The following is a 23220-nucleotide window of genomic DNA, read 5'->3' as shown; positions in this document are numbered from 1 at the left end:
TTGCCAAGAAACGGCGGGGTGCAGGCGGCAGGCAAGCAAGCTGGCATGGCTGGTCTCTGCGGTGGCTGAGAGCACGTAAAGAACTGAACTTGCAGCACAATCACACGACTTTTAAAGCAAAAGAGGCGTGAAAACTTTTAACCAATGGGGATGCTGCTTAACGTCATGTGGCAGGGAATACAAATACTATAGGTTAGTTTAAAGCAAGCTCTCCTGAAAAGGAGAGCTGTGCCAACCTATCACATTCCGTATCTTGAGTTAATCACACCATGCATTGCAACTTCCCTGTTTGGTGCCGGTTGTGGTGTGCTCCAGAAGAAAAGTCCTGAGAGTTAGTGTTGTGGTTCCAACTCTGCTGCATGTAATCCTGGTGCAGGATTGCAGTGTCCCCTCGGTTCTTTCCCCCTCTTATTCTGGATGCTGTCAGTTACAGGACTGGATAGAAGGAGAACATTTGATTCTCATTTGGCCTGTTCAGGTTTACTCATGGCCAAACGATTGGCTGTTGTCATTACTGGTGCGCTCAGTCTGCTTGTGTCAAAGGTTCTTGAAGTGCATGTTTCACAGCATTTCTGTAAATAAACCGGAAAATGTGATCTCTAAATCTGGAAGAGAAAGGTGATTTCCATTGTTCCAAATAGAATGAAATCCTTTATTCATGCTTAAAAGGCATCAAAGCTTAAATAGTAGAAGTTGGAGAAGACAAATTGGAATAATATGGGGAGAGTCGTTCTTGGTAATTGAATGCTATAGGTTGCTGCTGAAGTTGTTTGTGTGAGTTCAGTATCCTTTGCTCCTTGCTCATATGTGCTTATAGGCTTTCTTACCCCTGTGCTTTCAGTGCTGTCTGAGGCTATAAAGGCTAGATTGAGAAAGTAATGATGCTTTCTTCTGGCTGAAAAATTTACATGGTGTCTGATTAATCCAGGGTTGGAGTTTAGCCTGTACGTACTGTATACAGAGATTAACTAAGAACAGCTAAACGGGAATAAAATATTTACCTTAGTGACAAGTGGGTTTTGTCCTCATTATTTGTTTGTTCATGGCTTTTACACCTCATGTATCTCTGGCTGCAAAATTGGTAAACCCACTGTAAGAGGAGACTTTGAGGTATTAGGCAGGTGGTGATGGAATTTTTTTCTCTTACGTCTGCTAGCCAGGCAAATCATGTGAACTCAAGTTACGTTTATTGGTATTTTTAAGATAATTCCAATTTACAGATATGAATGTATACTGTTAAATGTCATAACTACTCTCTTGGTATATACGTTCTTACTGTCTCAAAATCTCTCGAGCAAAGCCCTGTTCTAACTTTTCCTTTTGTGTGGTTTTGGTTCGGTGGGAAGGAGATTTTTATCAGGAAAAATTTGCTGAAAAATGCAGCAAATTCCTCTATCCTCCCAGCAAAAGTGGATTACTTTTCTGTAATGCTGCTTGTTCCTCCAAGGCATTTTTCAGCGCCTGCAGCCACTTTAGACTTGAATTCTGTTTAAATTCTGACATTAGCGGATGTGGTCGTCTTTTTTTACAGTCCTTAGCTTATTTAATCATATAGCATTCTAAACTGGGATTGTATCAGGTTTAATTACTTCAGTTAAATAGAGAATGTAAATTACAGCAATTGAGAAGCTATAAGAGAGGCATTACAGTGTTTCTTAAATCCCACTAAATGAATTGTCCGAACTAAAATGTGAAAGAGTAGTTTTACTGTTACTGCTCAGAACAATATTCAGTGTTTTGGATTCAAAACACAAAGTCAGTGTTAAAAATGAGGAAATCTGAGAAAGGGGATGTCTTTTTGTAATACACTGTTGTTTCTTTATTTTGGTTTATCATACTTAGTAAATCGAAAAATCTTGAATATATTACAGTTTGTTAAGAAACTGTCATATCTGTTTAATTTTTTCTGTTGAGGAGGGTAGCTTGATTCTCAATAAATCTGAAAACAACATTTAAATTGCGTGACAAGTTTTGATTGTAATTTAAATCTCTGTCAGGTTTTGTTTATATCTTGAGATTGACAAATTGAATGAGTTTGGTGTCTTTTTTTAGACATTGTTTGATAATCAGATCAGTGCTTCAAAAAAGGAAGACTCAGAAAACATTAATAAAAATGACACTTCAAAGAAGATGTCTGTTGAGAGAGTTTATCAGAAAAAGACTCAGCTTGAGCACATCCTTCTCCGTCCAGATACCTACATTGGGTCTGTTGAACCATTAACTCAGGTAAGCGTCACTAAATTTACAGTCTTAATAATTTTTGTTGTTTTAATGAGAAAATTGCTATTCTGGTTAATAAATTGGCACATCTCTACTTTTCTGAGTATTCTGAATTACCATGAGAAAAAATTGTGGGCATGTTTATGGATGCAACTGAGAAGACCTTTTAAAGTAGTGCTTGGTTCACCTGAAAAAACATGATCAGAAAATGTTGAAGTTCAGTCAAAATATAAACACACACCTGCCATGTTTAAACACACTGTTAGGTGTGTGTATGTGTGTGTTTACAAACTTGTCCATGTATACATATATGTGTGTATATATATGTCCATGTATACATATATGTGTGTATATATATGTGTATATATATATATGCATTTGCTCTAGGTCCAAAGATGCTTTGGTCTGTTTGTTTAGGTAGAGAACAGAGAATTTAAGCCTCCTGCTGATGCTTTTTTCAGCTGTTTTTGTGAAACTACAAACTGGTTTGAACTTCACTCTCTGCACTATTGGAGCTCCCCACCAAGCAAAAAATCATGGTTTTTCATTGTGGAATTCTTTGTGTGTACAGTTGTAATTTTTGCCAGACTTCTGCTGCTCATATGACAGCAGCAATCAGGTTGTAAGAGTAAAGTTCTGAAGTAAACAGATCTTGGGGAATCATAGACTGCTTTATTAAGACAGTAAATATTTTTATTTTACTTTGTTTACATGTAGCTAATGTGGGTATATGATGAAGATGTAGGAATGAATTGCAGAGAAGTTACCTTTGTTCCAGGCTTGTACAAGATCTTTGATGAAATTCTTGGTAAGTATTTCTAACAATAATACTGCTTTAGCATTATGGAGTACACACTTTTCTGAACACTCTCAAAGCACGTTAATTTGTAACTAAGTTTAAATGACAGAGTCCCACTAAACCACAGTGCATGAAAATTTTAGTACATTCCAGCACTATAGAACAGTTTAAAGAGGGAAGAGTTTTCAGTTAAACCTGTATGAAAATGTGAATATTTGTTACTGAATGTCCAAATGATTCTTTATGATCAATATTGTTATAAGATTTTTAATCTGCAATGTTGATTAGGGCCACAGTTTTAAGTAACATTTGAAAGAAGATTGTTCTTCTGTAAGAAGACATCTGAAAATTGTCGAAGTGTTAACTTAGATCCTCATTTAATGGATCATTAAAGTTACCTCCTTCTGAATGGAATGATAGTGATGGTGATGGTAATTCTTACGTGGATCATTTCTGCACTTGAGTTTTAAAACAAATAAGTATCATACTGCCATTTATAAACACGTGACTGAGACACAAACAAATGATTTTTAGAGAATTCTGTCATAAGTCCCTGAGTCACCGTGACTTAGTAGTTTGTGATATTCTCTTGGCAACAAGCACACATTGAAGGCTAACCAGCAGTACAGGTGTGCAACATCTGAATAGCGTGCTGTCTGCTGAACTGGTGTTTTGCATTAATTGACATGAAATCTTGGGCTGATCAGTTTGTATGAAGTAAGTTGTAAAGGTTGGTGGGATTACATCATATACTAATTTACGGTCTTCTGAGGTCAGTGGAAGTTTTGTCACGACCTTCATTGGGTTCAGAACTCTCCACACGTCTAAAACTATGTTTTAGAGCATTACTCTCTTGGAGGCAATAATAACTACATTTTTGCTATGTGTAAAAGAACAAGTTTTATTTTTATTTTTTACTTTTACTTACATATTGAGAAATATGGGAATTAAAATCTTTTATCATTTCTTTACTGAGTGCTGCCTCATAGATGAAATTTATGGGCTTTTCATGGGAGGGAGTCTGCTTCCATCTTGTCGCATTGAAAAGGAAGATAATTATCATATCATTATCATAGTACTGTACGGCTTATTACTTCTTTATGTAGTGCTCCACAGAGTGTGAGAGCTAGGGGTCAGTGTAATAACATTATGAAAATTGGACATTGTAGCTGTGCATACTTTTGAGTGAAAGTGCATGTAATGATTTTAGCAAAAGCACCTTGAAATACCTGATCTTATACAGAGACCCTTATAATATATTAAGATATTGCCCTTTGGTGTTTTGCGGTTTTAATTTGATCTATTTCATGGGTGATGAGACAAATGCTGAAAGGGATTGTAATGTGTTTTCATGGTTAATAGCCATAGTCACATTTCTGATTTTTGTTGCTCCCAGTTGCATTGGAGTGCAGGTTAATTAAATTCTGATCTAATGTTAATTTCCAATTATGCTTCTTTTGATTGTAAACTGTCTAAGAGATTGCTTATAACTGTTAGTTATGTCTCACAGGCTCTTTAGAGATAACTTTTGCTGCAGTAAAAACACTCCTTAATGGATGTGACTTTTTCAGGATTGGGTTTCAGTGGCAAAAGGGTGTGTAAACCGATCTGGGTCATACGTATAATTTTCTAGGGTTTGTAACATACTTGGTGTAATATGTGTAATAAATATCCAAACAACTGGAGCAAGAGAAGAATGAAATGCTCAGTATGTTAAGAACAGTTACCGAAGTGTATATTCTGAGCCTCATTTATTTCTCATTTATTTCTAAGGTAGTTGAACTGCTAGAAATAGTAATTATAAGCAGTTTGAAAAATATCTTCTTGCAGATGCTTGGTCATATTTATAGACTTTGCTAATAAGAATCAGAGTATACAAAGACATACCAGATTAAGAAATACCTGGACCATTGTAACGTGTGATGGAATATGTACACATTCAGCTCTAGAGATCAAATAATTAACTATTGCTCCTAAAAGTGTTAATTTGTGCTGCTTTGTTTCATAGTAAATGCTGCCGACAATAAGCAGAGGGACAAGAATATGACTTGTATTAAAATATCCATTGATCCGTAAGTAAAAGCATGTTTCATTTACTTTCTGCCAGTGCTATTGCAGTTCACATTTGTACAAATGAATTTACTAAATGAAACTAGATTTTTTAAAAACAAAATATTTTTAGAATTAGCTCCATTAGCTTCATATTTTAAGATGAAAAGGTGAATTAAAAGTGGTTAACAGTGAGTACTACCATCCTGAATTTATAAAAATTTGCTTTCCTAAAGCCCTCATTAATGATTGACTGAACGAAACTTAAAAGCAGAAGATCATAAAATTTGTGGTTAGATGAAATCTTGGCAGTACATAACTGTAACCAGCCAGGTCATTCATAAATCACAGATACCTTGAGGTTTGATAACATAATTTTGCACCTGCTCAACTTCTCTGTTAACTCCTTTAGCATTAAGATAAGGTTATGTCTGAATTAGTGAGCAATATCACACTCAAACTACTGATTGCAAATATGTCATTAATGCTTTTTTTTCAGAATTCAGTACATGCATATTTCCTAATGAAAAGTACCATAAATAGATATTGATTGGGTTCCTCTAGTAGTACCTTTTCAGTGAGATGTAACTGAATAATAAATGGTGTAGACACCTAATTTTCACACCTCATCTTCAGGATAAATATGTTGAGAAGTCATTTTTTTTGCAAGTTTTCAGGGGATTATCAGTTTCTGTACACCAAATTGTTTTTATTGTGGAGTTGGAGGGAAACGGTAGTGTACATGTGTTTGATCTGTCATTACTTTGAACTCTTTAATCCTCCGAAATGAAAATTCTTTGTGAGACCTGTAAGTATTAATGATGCCACATGTTGATGGATTTTGTCATTGATGCATAAAATAAGTTACAATGTTTCTCGTAAAGGAGAAATAACGGTTTTAAATAGACGATAACTTGGCTGTGTTGGGATGGACTTCAATGAAACCTGAAAAGCTACGTCTTTAACTTAAGTCTAATTCTGAATGAACTTTAGGATTGTTTCGCAGATCATGCTGATAATGCAAGTACTTCAAATAGATTTTTGGAGGTTATTTATGATACAAAATACTGTCGTGTATGGGCAATTATGCTTCTTCTTCTAAGACATCTAATAATCACAAAGAAGTGGGCTTTTGTAAATAAAATTGATAAACTGAATAAATATGGTAAGAATATGGTCTTTTATTATATTTTATTTTATTATTTAAACAGGTAAAATGTATGCAGGAGTCTGTTTTCAAGATTACATTAATTAGCTTCATGTCTTCACTATTTTATAGAGAATCAAACATTATTAGCATATGGAATAATGGAAAGGGTATACCAGTTGTGGAACACAAAGTAGAGAAAGTATACGTACCTGCTTTAATCTTTGGGCAGCTGCTAACATCCAGCAACTATGACGATGATGAGAAAAAAGTTACAGGCAAGGCGATTTAACGTGATTTGTTTTATTTAATTAAGCCTTTGTTTGCTTTTCAGTATGTTTTCTCTTTTTACTTTCTCTCTAGTCTGTTTCCTAACAGATGATTACTTGGTCTTAAGTCTTCTTGACTTAAAGAAAAAAATCTTTCTATTTTAGTATCAGTGTTTACAGGGAACTTCTGTAATGTCAGTACTTTTTATTAAGTAACAAGCAACATATTTTCATATATTAATTATAATGTGTGCAAGCATCATTTAATGCTCTTGAAATTAAGGGAAGAAATAAATTTAATAAATTAGTGTATTGTTTTGCTAAACTTGTAAGATAACCCTAATTTAAATCATGAATGAAGGTTAGTTCTGTTCCATCCTACCCTGTATATCTTGTGTGGTTGCAGAGTGACTTGGATCTGATCATGACCTAGTTTTCAGCTGGATCAGGGTGTTGATCTCACTTGCCTTTCAGCAAGCAACTGGTAGATCAACATAAGGGAAGCAATGGGAGCATCCTGGCCTTGGGGGGAGGAGCAAACTGCTCATTTTGAGGCAGAAGCAGTTGTACCAGATTGGAGGTGAGACTCCATCTCTGGCATCCTTTGATAGTTGTTGACATGTGGATCAACTTTTGTCTTATACAGGGACATTTTACTTTATTGGCATACTCTCTGTATATCATAAATATGGTTCTGCTGTAAAAAAACTTACTCTTGTTTTTTCAGGTGGGCGCAATGGCTACGGTGCAAAACTTTGTAACATATTTAGTACCAAGTTTACAGTTGAAACTGCTTGCAAGGAGTACAAACACAGTTTTAAGCAGGTATAGAAATGATCTCAACTTTTTTCCTTTGCTGTGATTATAAATTTAAAATTTAACGTATTTCCTGTATTTCATGAATATCATGAAATTAATCATTTAACATTCAAAAGGATGTATAGAGCTTGCAGGCTATGTTAGCTCAATCAGTAAAGAGTTTTGGTGGCTTTGTTAAGTAATATTCTTCTTGGGAGTGTTAGGTAACTAAAAATGAAAAATAAATTTATTTTGTTCAAACTATAGTATCTTCATATGCATATGAAAAGGAATACATTTAATGGAAACTTTTTGTAATAGCTGTTACTTGTAAAAAAATCTTTCTACTTAGTTGTTTCCATGTTTGCATAGCTATCTAGATAATTTCGTGTAGTGTTAAGAAAGATTTTTTTTTTTCATTGTTGTGTCCTACATTTTATGAGCCTTGCTAGACTTCTGTTCAAACCTCCCTCCATCCCCATTTGAACCCATTGCTCATTGTTAGCACACAGACCAAGGATTGAATGTCATCTGATCTACTGTATATAGCTTTGAGATGGCCACCTTTCTAAAAGTGTGAAGAACTTAGGTAGAATATTAGATACATAATTTCCTTGGCTTTGGAGTCTTTCCCAGTTGGTGGCTGCTTTCTCTTTTTTTTCTGGACAAGTAATTGATTTCTGGCTATTCTATGATGTCACTACATGAACAATACATTTCAGTGGTTTTACCTGTCTCTGTAAAATTGCAATATTTGCTGCTGTTTGCCAAAAAGTAAATTATTATTAGCTTGAGTGTACTTTTTGAAAATGACATGCTTTATCTAAGTCTTGTAAAGTGTCATGTTTTCCAGTGTTTTCAAAAATTGCAAAATTTTAATACAACTGAAGTTTGGTTTTTGCTGTGTGTAGGCATTCTGCTTGGTCTTACAAATGTGCCCGTGTTCTTAAGCAGGGAACAATACCAAGACTCCCGAGTCAAGTCTGAGCAAGGTGTTTTGTCAAGAAGCATGTTTTTATACAGTGCACAGCCACAAAGATGCTATCTCAGAGACTTCTGTATAGAAGTGTGTAATATATGGAAAGTGTTAAACTGATGGGCAATAAGGACTGTTTATCTCACTTGTATCTAATTTAGTCAGTTCTGTCTGGACTCTTATTTGCTTTAGAATCATTATTTGCTTTAGACATGATACCTGCATATTTATAGAAGCCACAAATCTGATGTCACCGCTTGTGCAAATCTTGGCGGAGTTCTTAGTTTTGTGTGTGGAGTTTTACTGAAGGAAACTTGTAAAAGAGGTCTGCGAGCATTTCGTTGTGTAGCTGTTGCAATCCTAGCATAGCTGGAAAATGGATCATGTATTGTAAACTAACATCTAAAATGTTTTGTTTTCAAAGACTTGGATGAACAATATGATGAAGACCTCAGAACCCAAGATTAAGCATTTTGATGGTGATGACTACACATGCATTACATTTCAGCCAGATCTACCTAAATTTAAAATGGAAAAACTTGATAAGGATATTGTGGCTCTCATGACAAGAAGAGCATATGATTTGGCTGGCTCATGCAGAGGAGTCAAAGTTATGCTGAATGGGAAGAAATTACCTGTAAGAAAGAGCCTTGTTTAAAATATTTTAAGTCTACCGCAAAATTAATGCGAACAGTAGTAATTGTTGTCTGCGTTACTCATAGGTAAATGGATTTCGCAGTTACGTAGATCTTTACGTAAAAGACAAGCTGGATGAAACTGGAGTTGCACTCAAAGTTATTCATGAAGTTGTGAATGAACGATGGGATGTGTGCCTCACTTTAAGTGAAAAAGGATTTCAGCAAATCAGCTTCGTAAACAGTATAGCTACCACAAAGGTGAGTAGTTATATTAAATGATAAAAAATGTAAATGATAAAAATGTGTGCTAAGGTTATGCCCAGTCAGATATTTGATAAAAAAATAAGTCTGGGTTACTAAAAATAAATAGGTGAGATAATCTTTTGCATGAGAGGATCTGGCAGATGCAATCAAAATACATTCACAGTAGTATTTCTGAATGTGCACTAGTTTTTAAAACACTAGTAACCATTTTCAGTGATGCTGATGTCTTACGTGAGCATACACGGTATTGATTAAATATAAAATGAATGGAACTGTTTTTATTCCTTCGTTTTTAACACATTGTAATAAAGCAATTCTGAGGTTAAGGTAAAAAATGGTACAAACCCCTTTAAAGCTAGCAGTAGCAAGTTTTGGAGGGCAAAAATGGCTTTTGGTGTTCTTGAAAAATGGCTTTCCGTTTATTGCTTTATGATGTATAACACTGACCTGAAACGTTGAGATTAATTTTCTTCTATTTGTGTCTGTGTAAGGGGATCTAGGTGTTCTCTTAGCAATATAGTAGTAGTGAAATTATATCATAGCCAATTTTCAGTTACAATAAAGCAGCAATATGCTCAGCATACTTGAGTACAATCTTTGTGCTTCTTAAATTGCTGGGGTGGTCAGGCACCAAGGCAATCTCCTGAAATCGAGTAGCGTTAACTCGCATTTATGCCTTCTTGGAGTGGCCCAGGTTTAGGGATCTGGGAACCACCAAGGTGAAAGAAAGTGTTTGACATTTCTGCTCTTCACAAATTTCCCTGGATGAGTGATGTAACAACAGTCAAGCAATTATAGTCATTGGTGAGGCTGTTTTTAGGGAAACTTAACCATGATCTTCCCCAAAGATAAGAAAGGGAGGCACTTAAAAAACCCTCCTTGCTCAGTCTGGTAATTACCAGATCTCTGATATTTTCTGAATGTGCATTTTAGTTAAAAGCTTATCTGCTACTTGTCAAAACTAGGGATGATAAACATTTCTGGTAGTTGAAAGGTTAAAACTTAGTCTTAATTCAGGCCTCTTTATGCAACATAAAGAAGAAAAATAGCATGACCTGAATATATATGGCTGATGTATACAATATCTTAATGGAGAAACTGGCAATGTAGAGAAACTTGATAATGTTTGATATCAGGTTTAGAAAATGTATTTGAAAAAAATGGATACTTACTGACTCCTAAATGAAATATTGCACACTTACTCAAAGGATTTTGAATTTGACTCTTTTGGATCAATTTTCACCCATCGGGCAGTTACACATACATTATTATATATTCTTTAAGAAAAGTCATAGAAAAAGTACTGTGTATTCTTCAAAGGTAAGTGTTGTAATTTCTAGTTTTTCCCACTCTCCCGATCCATGCCTTATGTGTGTGACTGGATGTGGAATGTTCGGGGCCGGTGAACCACCTCACCAGCAATTGATGTGCAACTACCCACTGATGAGACATAATGGCTAGTAACTAACTGCGTCAACTGCCTGTCCCCTTATCTGCTAACAGGTGAGGAGCACATTTCAGCTGTTTTTTGGTTATTTATCGCTGTTTGCTGAAAGCTTTTCATTTCTGTTTCTGGATAAATTTCACCCAGGCGTAACTTCACTTCCACCTTTTTTTGAACTTGCTTTAAATTCCAAACAGTTTTGGTTTTTTTTTTAGGTTGATAGGTTGTTTTGTTTTTTGAGGGGTGTTTAGAAGGTCAAGGCAGTGTGTTGAGGGACAACTCCCTCGTTTTGTTTTTGTAAATTTGTTATCTCGGTCAAGTCCCTGTTTAATCACAATTTTGCCACAGTACACTGCCACAGAATTCGACTTTGGGCTCTGAGGTAGCATTTAAAGAATGTTATTTGCACAACTGTAATAGCTACAAACCTTTAGTGAGAGTTGTACGTAAACTGTACATGATAAACATGATCTTCTCAAGTTCTGGATTTTAAATAGTAGCTGTAGTAGAAACCTCTGTTATTAACATAGCAATCTAATGGTATTTTTAATATGGCAGCACTGCTAACTGTAATACTACTAATCATTTTAGCAGAAATGCTCAGCTAATACAGATGTAGTGTCAAGACTGTAGACTTGGGTGGAGGAAGCAACCTAACGTGTTAAAATTTTGCTGGAGTTTAGCAAGAAATTCAGGACCATTCTAAAGTTTTAAGATGTATTCTAATAAAATAAATACAATATAAAACACATGCAAAAAGTACCGGATGTTTTTGTTAGCTAAATGAAAACTTCAAATTTATAATTACCTTCTGAATTTGTTTGCCATATGAACCATTTATCCATCCATACAATTTAAATATGTCTTACCTCAGAACTGACAGACTGTTGGCTATTGATGACAATATAAATAGATGTACATAGAAGCCAGTCTAAGCTTCATTTTTAAGGTTGTAGTTGTTAACTATTCACTAGATAGCTTTTTGTCCTGAAGTTTGCAAGACTGGGATTCGGTAATAATGGTTACCTTCTGGGAAAAGAAGGTTATACTGTTTTGATGCTCTTTCTCATAACACAGTAGTCATAATAATCATTGACAGCCCTCTAGATTTAGAGGGTATTTTTCTTTTTCTGTCTTGTATTGAAATGTACTGACAGTTGGGGCAGTTATAGGCTGTTATGCTTCTAGAGTGGGTAAATGTGCCACCTACTGGTGAGATGGTTGAAAGGTTCCCAACTTTGAACTCTGAACATCCCTCCCTCATTGCTACACACTAAGAATGGACACAGGAATGGGGAACTGTTGTAGTAACTAATATCTTCTCAGATCAAGAATTTATGGTAAGTAGCTATTTTTAATGTCAGATGTTACTTTTAGCAAAATATTAGAAGTGCTAAAATAATATTGCTGTAGTTGTAAATACAAAAATACTGAGATATTCCCACAGTCATGAGTTTTCAGTAATGTGATATGTAAAAGTCATGCATTTTTAAATTGCTGTTCAAATATGGAATGTTTTTGAAACATGTAGTTTGATATTTTCTTGTAGTAGCTCTTCTTTACAGTCTGGAAAACCATTTATTCTTCTTTAAAGTAGCAGGATGTTGATGTATCAACTTTCATTTGAACTCTCCCCAGGCTGAAACTCTGTCATCCATATGTCAATAAAAACTGTTGTGTTTTAATTCTGGTGCTTTTTAGGATTTGGGTGGGGATTTTTGTCATTGATTCTTTTTTTGAAAGAAGAAATGCCATGAAAAAATACATGCATGTATGGTGCTTCTTAAACACGCTAGTGGTTTGTATTGCTGTTTAGTAGGTGACTGTAGAGACTAACAGAAACCATAGATGATTTCTTTGAAGTGCAACTACTGGTTTGGTTATGACTAATAATATTTACCATCTTAAACCATTTTTTACCCTCTCTGTCTTTTTTTATTTTCTTCTCTACTTTCCACATGAAGTTGAGAATACAGCTGCTGTCTCCCATCAGTTCAATCACTTAACATCTTCAGTCTTTTCAGATGCATACTCTTCCTTAAAATAAAGAATCCTCGCTTTTGGTTTTTTCTTCTTCTCCATCTTTTTGGCTGCTGTTTTTGCTTGGTTTTGTTGTTTTCCATTTCCTATCTACCCTATACTTCCTCATATCCATCAAAGGTTGGTTGTTTTTTTTTTTTTTCCCCCTCTTCAGTTCTCTTAAAACAGGTATAAGAAGGAGGTGTTTTTTTAATTTCTTACCCTATGATGAATGTTACCATAGATGTGTTTTATTTTGATTGTTCTAATGCAAATTGGTCTGAAGAGGAACCATTATCTAGTCTGTGTTCTTGTAAGGCATTAATTGATATTAAGCAAACGTGATGATCTGTGTAAAATACTGAGTGTTAAGTGTGTCTTAACTGTGTAGGATATTCCTGCATCACTCCATTCTTTGATACAAGATAATAGATTTTTCATCAAAGCATTAAAAACGTTAACAACCACTAGAATTTAACATTTTTAAATTATTTTTACCTTTTTGTCTATACATTTAAAGGAAGGCATTTGAATAATCAAATACATAAACATCTTTCAGATATCCAGGGCTTTAGGACTGTTTTTATTTTTGATGTCTTTCCAAAGAAAGCCTGCTATTTTACTTGCAAGGGAATTTGTGTCACCTTGCATTTGTTAAATATTTAAATATATTTATCACCATTGGTTTAGGCAATTTCAGTGGTCATTGTTCCATAGAATTAAATACTATAGGATACATACCTTTAAATACTAGTTGTTCTTCCTAATCTGGAATGTTTTATCCATGATATAAGTTTATCCTGTTTTAGTCTTTATTAGTGCTTCTGCTTCAGATGAGTTCTGCGTTGTAGAATGTACTCCACGATTGTTAGGTTTCTTTTACATGTATAAATCAGTAGTCATTGTTAGGATGTACTAGATCTTTGCTCTCAATTTGGCCTTGCATAAGCCCCGGGCTAGCAAAGAACGTTAATCACATTTTATTCAAAGATTTCTCTAAATACAGTTAAGAAAATGTGAGATGACTTTTGGGAAGGAATAAGTGCGGATGCTGAATATCTGAGGTTAAGCTCTTGAAGGTTTTGTATGAACCAAATGGGGAGAGTTTAATTTGATGAATGAACGTGTGATGCTTTTAGTCCAAGGCTATTTAGAAAGATAATTCTTCACAGCCACGTGGTGTTGCAGGTACAATTCTAGTGGTACAGAGTAATTTTCAGCTCTGCCATACTCTTAAGGTTTTGAATCCTGTTACAAAATGTAAGCAGTTACATTTGAAGGCCACCACGGTACAGTGAATGAAAGGTCTCCTCCTTCTGTTCTGTGTAGCATCTGTTCTCCTCACGTGTACGAAGACCGAAAGAAATGAAACAGAAACTTTAAAAGAAGTTTTCCTTTGTTATGCTGCACCTTAATGTGCATGGATTTCCAAATTGAAATATGACTACAGAAACTTTGATACAGCTAAAAGCCATTAGGAAAGTCAATATTTGTTTTTTTTTCTCTCCTTAAGGGTGGTAGGCATGTTGATTACGTGGTGGATCAGGTTGTGGGCAAACTGATAGAAGTGGTGAAAAAGAAGAATAAAGCTGGAGTTTCAGTGAAACCATTTCAGGCAAGTAACTTTATACAAAAATCTTTTAAAAGATGAATGCGGTAACTTTTAGTAAATTGGTTTCTATGTTTTCAACAGGTGAAGAATCATATATGGGTTTTTGTTAATTGCTTGATTGAAAACCCATCATTTGATTCCCAGACAAAGGAAAACATGACATTGCAGCCTAAAAGTTTTGGGTCCAAGTGCCAGCTATCTGAAAAATTTTTTAAAGCAGTAAGTAAAGCATATTTCTTTTTTTTTTGGTGAAGCAGGGGTTGATATGCTGGATCAAGTGTATGCGTGTTATGTAGCAGAAGATTAATTAGTGCATTATGATACTAAGGTGACATTTAAACACTATGAAAATGGGATGGAGGAACTTCCATTCATTCTCTGGCCTTAGTAATGGAAGCAATGACTTGTGCTTTGCCTGTTGCCCTGGATTTAAAAGTGAGCTTCACCTCATCAGCTCATTTGTTGGAGATATTTATATTGGTGAAATAAATTTGACACTTAAAACTTAAACATAGGCCTTGACTAATTTCTTGTGTTAAAATATTTTTCTGAAGTTGAGTTTATTTGCTACTGTATTGTTTGATATCAGTGTTATTCTCTTTCACTGAAGTGAAAAGAGAGGGAAGGAATATATCACATTATTCTTCCAGTAATCAAGGAAATGTGAAATTGTGGCTGTACTAATCAAAGTGATCATTATTCTGAGGCAACAGGTTTAGAAATTTTGGCTGTAGACAAGCTAAGAATTGCTACTATAAATGAATGTAGTAGTAGAAATACATGGTAGAGGTTTTTCCTTTACTATGTTTTTTTATACAAGGAAGGAAAGTAGAATTCTGTTAGCCAGAACTCAGTATAATAAATCCTATTTAGTGCTAGTAGCGTAAATGGAAGTCCAGAAGTAAATAGGATGATGCCACTGCTAATACTCTTGGTATCAAAACTGTTGTATAGTGTTTTATTCTTCTAATTCTGTGTTACTGGTGACATTCTTATAGAACTTACAGGAAAAAATAACACAATCTTGTATTAATTCTTCAGATTTTGTTATATATGTTGTCTTTTAGTAGATTTTATTTACAGTATTTCTAATATTCCCAGAAGTGAACACTCACCTCCAGAGGTGTTAAATATGCGGCAGAATCTCTAGCCAATGAGTGCTGTATGATGGAGGTTAATGAGAAGCCAAAGCTCCCAGTATTATGCTTCACTTTTTGATGTGGAACCAAACCTAAAGCAGTCTTAGTTTAGGAAGTATGCTATATGCTATTTTTACTGCATGTGTGTTTCCTAAAATGTTACCAATTTCTCAAATGTTTGATACAGAGCCTTATTCTTAAATGCTGTGGGTTGTCTTTCAGCCATTCTCAGTAATTTCTGAAGAAACTTTAAATAGTCATAAATATCCCATAAGGTTATTTCTTGCTATCAAAGTCCAGGAAGCAGATGCTCAATACCTAAAAAGTCTCAGCACATCAAGCACACAACATAAGACAACTTCTTAGGTCTTAGTCCTCTTTTCTTCCTTCCACCAATTACACGAGGGGTGAAAAAGAAGCTCTGTGAGTGTTGTGTTTTGGTTTTGTGTACATAAAATGCTAGACAGTAAGGTATGTGTTAATTCCTTGACCTTTTATATGTTGCAGTTTTTAAAATTTAGAGACCTTTGAGAAACAGTGTTAGATCAGTAACTTAGAGAGAACAATGTGCTGTGTGAAGATTTACTTTTCTCATCCACAATTCTGATCTGTTGCTTATAGGCCTCTAACTGTGGTATCATAGAGAGTATTTTGAATTGGGTTAAATTTAAGGCACAAACTCAGCTGAACAAAAAATGTTCATCAGTGAAACACAGTAAAATCAAGGGCATTCCGAAACTGGATGACGCTAATGATGCTGGTAAGAGCACTTACTTCTAATGTCTTTAATGTTTCATAGATTTTTTTTTTCAAAGACTTCATCATTTTAAACCTGACTCTTTCTCATCCTTATGTATATTTTTAAAGAATCTTTCTAGTTTTCTAAACTTTCTAGACCTAGAATTAAAGCATGGTGGTGAGTTTGATATTAGGAAGACTGTCTCCCCTAGGGTAGAGAATTAAAAATGCTGAACAAAAGCATCAGTCTAGTTCTGTGTTGAAAGAGCGTGTAGTTTTTAATTGTGGTTTCCAGCTAGATAGTGTTACCAATAACCTGTTTCAGAGGTGAAGGTGAAGAAGACCACTCTAACATAAAAAGATCAGAATCTTTATAGGGTCATGAGCTATAGGAGGTAGATCATAGTGTGTGGACCTGAGGGACTGGTTCAAGAGTCTTCTTTTGTGAGACTTTAAATGTCATTATGTTCCAGTCTGGGAATATGGGGCAAACTGGCATCTCTGCTGGCTTGTTTCCTAGCACAAATAGGAAACAGGATCAGCTGGCAACCTGTGCCAGTAGCAGTGGGGTGGGAGTTGTCCTTGAATTACTTGAGCACGTATGACTAAAGAGCTTGATACATTGCCAGTCTGTGTGATGGTAGTTCATTTTTAATCCAGTCTTACATTAAGCAAAGACAGAGAAATTGTAATGAAGTAGATGTATGGGTGGATTAAGTAGGTAAAAACCCACAGAGCTGTTAAAGAAGCTTTTTTTCTTTTTGAGCTCCAGAGTTCAAGTCAAAGATGACTTGAAGAGATGATGAGTTTTTCCCTTTCTTTTTGATTCTTTGGACTCCAGTTAGTAATTTTTTAAATTGAGTTTTCTTCAGTATTTTACTGCTTTTTCTAGTTATTCAGATATTGTATTTTGCCTCAAAAAGTTGATAATCACGTCTCCTTTTACTAGTGTTTTGCTTGTGGAATTTGTATTCCTCAGATGCACATTTCTGGTACTTTTCATGCCTAGAAGATCGTGTGCTTGGAGAAATGCTGTGTATCTGTGGAGACCAGCATAGTGCACAAAACCAATATCATGAATAATTTTGGATACACTTTCTTCATAGGCTTTTTTATTTCTACTTTGGAGACCAGTCTTCAAAAATCACTTCTCACTCGGACTGGGGGTGATGGGAGGGAAGAGCCTCAGAGTAACAGGGAAGCTAATAAAATACTGTGTTGCCTTTCACCCTGAAGCTTCCTCAGCTGAGGTGGCTTGTAGGGATTCAATTTGGCTCAACACTGATGTTTAGTTTTGCGTGGCTTGGATGGCTGTTACCCAGGTATTTCTCTACTGCCTAGTTACGCTTTCGTGTGGAGCGGTAAGCCTGCATCTTGCAGGGAAGCTTACCCAGATACTGGTTTATTGAAGATCTGGAATGCAATAGATTTCTCACACTGAAGGCATTGTGCACTTGGGGTGGACACACAGGAAGGCGAGCAGATACTCAATTTCTGAATACAAAGTGTGTTGTCATTTGCACACTTGGCCTGACTTTATGAAGTGTTGCTTATGCTGGCAGAAATGTTTTAACTGGGAGGATCACAAGTAATACATGTAAAAAGTTCTTTAGTCCTTTCTTTTTAAGGAATGAAGGTACCATATGGATCTTCTGTTCATGCTTGAAAATCAGTAGGAATTTTTTGTTCTTTTTGCTCAAGAACTAAGCTGATACTATAATCAGGATATCTGACCTCAATAAAAAGCTGCTTTCATTGAGAAAGGGAAGGCAAAAGATCATACAGAAGAGTGACTCCTTCAGAGCAGCTGAGGTTGCTCTGATCTTTAGAGCTTGTCTAAATGAACTTTAGTTGGCGACTACATCCGGCTGAAACTCAATGTTTCTTAACATAAGGGGAAAGGAAATCCTGGTGCCATGAAAATTATTTCATGAGTACCCAGACGAAACACTGTAGAACGATCAATCTTTGTGTCTTTGGGATCTTGATAGAAAGGATTGGGGATTCTCAGAGTCAGGTGAAGTAAGGACTGTATGTGCTCTTTCTGTGTGTGCGAGGTGGTGATCAATTCTAGATCAAAGGAAAAAACAAACCTCTTTGCTATATGACTTTGTTATGAATGCGCACGTGACTAAGCATATTGTGAAGAGTTACACAGTTAAAAATAGTCTTCTCAAAAAAGCTGCAGAACTCCCCATAAGCTGGAGAAGAGGTTTAACTGATGCATGAAGATACAGTTTCAGGGAGATTGCTTCAGGACATTATCAGTACATGTCCCACAGGTTATCTGTAATCTGGCAGCAAAATACAGTTTTTTTACTTGATGTAGTTAGGTTTCAGGGCAAATACATATTTCTAAGGATCTCGGGAATTGCACTTTCATAAACAGTGCAAATCAGGTGAGGGAACAGGGCTGGCTTTGGTTTCTAATAGCAGGCGCCAGTAGATGTTGGACTGAAGTAGTCCAGTGCAGCTGGGAGAGAATAGTGGCTGGCCACAGACCTCTTTGGCTCTAATTCTCCCTATGGTTTTTAGATTTTATTTTAACTTCAAGAGTGAATTTGTAGCTGTGGTCCAGCATCCACAGGTTTTTTGGGTGCCAGGTACCACAGAATTTTTGATTCAATAATAGCTAATACTTAGCAATAGGAGAGAGATGTATCTGTACAGTGATGAACTTGCACAAATTTCCTTCCCCAATGAAAAGAATGAGGTACTGAGTCCTATACCTGGTCGTTCTTGCTTTCTTGAGATCTTCATGAGATATACAGAGTTCTATGGCTTCTTAGAGAAGAAGAGGTAGAAATGAATGGAAAACCAAAGAACCAAGAATAGGGACAAAGGACTGTAAGGCAGCAGCTACATTACTAAATCTGGTGAAGCATAAAAGCATTGTTTGAGCCTGCCAGTTCATGTAGTTTTCTCTGGGTGTTTTAGAGCTGTGTTCAGGAAAATACTTGGCACATTGCATTTCCATGAAATTAATTGCTAGTGATCACATCCATTCCAGAAGAAAGTGCACCTGGATGATATTCAGATGTATTTTCTGCAGTTCATATAGGAAAAAAACTTTCAGAATATATTCTGAAACAGCAGACTAGTATTTTTCTTGGTCTTATGATCCCACCTTGCTGATAGCATGATAGCTGTTGACACATTTTGATGCAGTGTGAGTAGCTACCTAATTTAGATTATATTAAGTCATGTGTCTGATTCAGAAGACCATGTTAAATTCTATGTAATAGGAAGTGCAGGGTTGTTTTTACCTACCTGGTAAAGGCAAATCAAAGCACCTATTGAAATGCTAATATTTTCAAAACTATCTTCCTAACAGTAGGCAAGACTCAACCAGCTTGAAGTTTTTTGCAGAATTTCCATTTCCTAGCACTCGACCTTGATAAAATAGCAAAACTGCTTAATGAGCATTTGCACTCTTGGAAAAGGGTGGGTTCATTTTTGAACTTGCTTATTATTTAGAACATCTATTTGACTATTGCAGTTGCAATAAACAGAATATACACAACATACCAGTTTTGAGCACTGGAATGCAGCATGTCTTGTTAAAATCAGAATTACGCTGTTAGTAATTTTAGTAGTAACAGCTTTTCTGTTCAAGAAATTTTGGAGAATGTATAATACGGGTAAATGTTCTGATCTTCTGACATTTTCTGTCAAGTTTTTCTTATGCAAACTTGTCTGGTTTCAGCCAACGGACAACAAAAAAAAAAACCCTCCAAAAATGTAATTTAATAAATTATTTCTGAAAATATACCATGAGGAAACAGGAAAAGCAGAATGGGAAATAGCTCCTGTATATAGCTCAGATATGCATGATGTATTTGTGTAAGAAATTTGCAGCTAGAAAAATGAAATGGTAAAGGTGCAGAAGAAATCTGCCGTATGGGGACTATTGCATAAGATGTCTCACCATTGCATCTCATTTTGTGTATTTTGCTCCTTGTTCATAGCAATCCATAGTGAATTGCTAAGGGCAAGGATACTTATTCTTGTATAGTTTTAGTGGTATGGAGGGCTAACCCTAAAAATAGAAATTCAGACTATTTAAATTACCTGACATAGTGTAGGAATTTGTTTCTGTTATTTGAGTTTAAAAGTTATTTTGAGTTTAGAAATTATGCTTTCTCTTTTTTTGCCTTGCTTCTACTTCTTCCTGGACTGTAGGAGGCAAACATTCCTTGGACTGCACATTAATATTAACAGAAGGAGACTCTGCCAAATCTTTAGCCGTCTCTGGCTTAGGTGTTATTGGTAGAGACAGATACGGAGTATTCCCACTCAGGGGTAAAATCCTCAATGTTCGAGAAGCTTCTCACAAACAGGTAGGTAGTCTCATCACCTCCTTTTAGCTGACAAATGGATGTCTCCTATTTATTTTTGATATCTAGAGTTACATCTTCGTATTTTAATTTTTATTTTTTAATGAAAATCTTGTAACTGGGATTTCATGAAGTACCATTTATTTTAAAACCTGGGATAAGCCTGGAAATACTAATCGTAGTAGTACAGTACTGGAATGGTGAAGTTCATTTCTTTACAAGTGCAAGAAAATTCTGCACTGACATGAATACTTAAACCTGAAATTTTATGCTGTCTCCATTGCCATGTCATTTCATTGACTTCCAGTGTGAAGCAGTAGCGTCAGCATTACCCCATCACATTGCTTTTGCTGCCCTCCATACTTTGTCTATAGTAAGAGTTGTGTTGCAGATGCCCATAGAAATAGAGGAAAGTGAAGGCAGCTTCGCGAGATGACTGTTACATGCGTTTTCTCTGTGCTCTGGCTGTAGAGGAGCTAGGGAGTGGTGCAGTCTTGAAAATTTGTGTGTACAGAAGAAATACAAGTGTGAAGGCTGCAGGGGGGCTGGGGATTAAAAGGTTACGAAGTTGAGGTAGGGGTGCATTGAAAAAACAACTATAAAGCCCACCTAAAAAAAGATTTGGATATTTCTGAATTTCTGCTTTTTACACTGACTGCAAAGATAACTTTTTATACAGATTATGGAAAATGCAGAAATCAACAACATCATCAAAATAGTTGGACTACAATACAAGAAAAGCTATGAAGACCCAGAATCTCTGAAAAGTTTGAGATATGGAAAAATTATGATCATGACCGATCAGGTTAGTCTGAAATTCACAGGTTTTAATATACAAAGCTTCTTAAAATGTGTTTTGCTGCAATTTGGTAGGTTACATCTTTGTGCATTATAACCTGCCTCTGTGTCACGGCAATATGGATGTATTCAGAGGGAATCCCTAATGTGTGAGGTTTCTTTATGGGAATAACTTACCTATACATTGGTTTGTTACTCCAAATGAACAACTGAAATTCAGTGCACAGTAGCAGAGATGCCAGAGTAATAATAAAAACATGTATGAACAAGAATGTTTTTGATAACTCAAATAAGTTGAAACCAAGTACAAAATGGAACAGTAGATGAGTTAATAACGCTAGAAAGTCTGGGAGAGGCAAGAATGCAGGCAGTAATTTTGGATAATCTTGTGAAGTGTGTGTCTGTTTGTTCAGATGGTAGAAGTCTAGGAATCCTATGCCTTGGATATTAGTGAAGCTTTCTTAATATTTCCCAGAGAGGCTGAACCACCAAGCGTCTTAACACCAATGAGAACTGTGGCCCAGGCTTGGCTTTCTTCTATAAAGATTCAGCTCCATGGTGTCTGGGAGGGTTCTTAGAGAAAAAATGCCTCAGACAGAGAAACCTTTGAGCTGCAACTGTGCGCTTGACTTGGAAGAGCTTATTATTAGCTCGGTGCCATTCACAGGTGGCTTTTTTATAGCCAGGTCCAGTTTGGAATCCAAATTAAAACTAACTGTCTTCTATGTTTTCTGACAGCAGACATTATTTTGATGTATCCAGGCCAGTGAGTGGGGTGTTTTGGTGGTTTTGGGGGATCAGACATTTTATAAGATTGCTTCATGTTTTCATGTTTTGGTTTAGGATCAGGATGGATCTCACATAAAAGGCTTGTTAATCAATTTTATTCATCACAATTGGCCATCACTGTTGAAACATGGTTTTCTTGAGGAATTCATCACTCCTATTGTAAAGGTATGGGTTCTGTTAATGGAATTTTATTTATTACTTACAGTGCAATAGAAAAGTTGATGAGGGTTTTTTGTTTGTTTGTTTTGAAGGCAAGCAAAAATAAGCAAGAGCTTTCATTCTATAGTATTCCTGAATTTGATGAGTGGAAGAAACATATGGAGAATCATAAAGCATGGAAGATAAAATACTACAAAGGTTTGTTTAAAAAAAAATGAGTGAACCTCACGAGTATAATTATACATAACAAATGGTTACTATGAAGTTTTACATCTATTTTCATGATAGTATGTCCTGTAATGGTTTTATAATATTTGCAGTTAAATAAAAGGGGTAAAATAATAAAATATACATTTTTACTATGGAGGAACTATTCCTTTTTATTGTACAGGTTTGGGTACCAGTACTGCTAAAGAAGCAAAAGAGTATTTTGCTGACATGGAAAGACATCGGATCTTATTTCGATATGCTGGTCCTGAAGATGATGCTGCCATTACACTGGTCAGAACCTATGAAAGTGCTTCTGTGTGATACGTTTTAGTTTCTGTTGTTTAGTGGAAGCGACATGTGAGGAAGTCTTGACAAGTCTTTTCTTTTTGGAGTAACTAAAAACAACACTTTTGGGAGAGAAAGAAGCTTTTGGAAAAGATTTTTAAGTTTTGGAACAAGAGCTTTATCCATGCTACAAAATCAGCTCTACCTTCTGCTTACTAGCTTTGATCAGCTTTATGGGGTGCGGATATCAAGAAACATTACATTCAGGCTTCCTTTTAAAGATAAAACTCGCAAAAGAGAATTCTGAGCCAATAGAACCCAAACAAATGTTTCACATCTACCTAGGGATCCAAATTTTGTTTCTGAGCAAGTAAGATCAAATAAATATTGTTTAACAATATTTTTCTGTTTAATTTTAAACAATTTAACAAAATTGTTTTGTCTGAACAAAATGAAGCTCTATCAGTGTAGCATACGTGTATTCATGCATGTGTATTCCACATTTTAATTTTATATCTTTTAGGTAGTTG

At 35.5% G+C, this 23220-nt stretch overlaps 1 protein-coding gene across 1 annotated transcript in view; it reads left to right on the top strand.

Moving 5' to 3' along the window:
• The window catches only part of TOP2B (topoisomerase (DNA) II beta 180kDa), a 59778-nt gene that overhangs the window by 12349 nt on the left and 24209 nt on the right, over positions 1-23220 (top strand). The window contains exons 2-16 of the mRNA XM_010141482.1: positions 2053-2226; positions 2938-3028; positions 5028-5091; positions 6348-6493; positions 7212-7309; positions 8683-8895; positions 8981-9154; positions 14137-14238; positions 14317-14454; positions 15996-16134; positions 20295-20452; positions 21129-21254; positions 22091-22201; positions 22288-22393; positions 22587-22696. Coding sequence (XP_010139784.1) covers positions 2053-2226; positions 2938-3028; positions 5028-5091; positions 6348-6493; positions 7212-7309; positions 8683-8895; positions 8981-9154; positions 14137-14238; positions 14317-14454; positions 15996-16134; positions 20295-20452; positions 21129-21254; positions 22091-22201; positions 22288-22393; positions 22587-22696 — 1950 coding nt within the window. The remainder of the gene's footprint in view (positions 1-2052; positions 2227-2937; positions 3029-5027; positions 5092-6347; positions 6494-7211; positions 7310-8682; positions 8896-8980; positions 9155-14136; positions 14239-14316; positions 14455-15995; positions 16135-20294; positions 20453-21128; positions 21255-22090; positions 22202-22287; positions 22394-22586; positions 22697-23220) is intronic.

The sequence above is a fragment of the Buceros rhinoceros genome, unplaced genomic scaffold, assembly GCF_000710305.1.
Source record: "Buceros rhinoceros silvestris isolate BGI_N320 unplaced genomic scaffold, ASM71030v1 scaffold10718, whole genome shotgun sequence".
Lineage (NCBI taxonomy): Eukaryota > Metazoa > Chordata > Aves > Bucerotiformes > Bucerotidae > Buceros > Buceros rhinoceros.
This window is presented reverse-complemented; position numbering and strand designations above follow the sequence as displayed.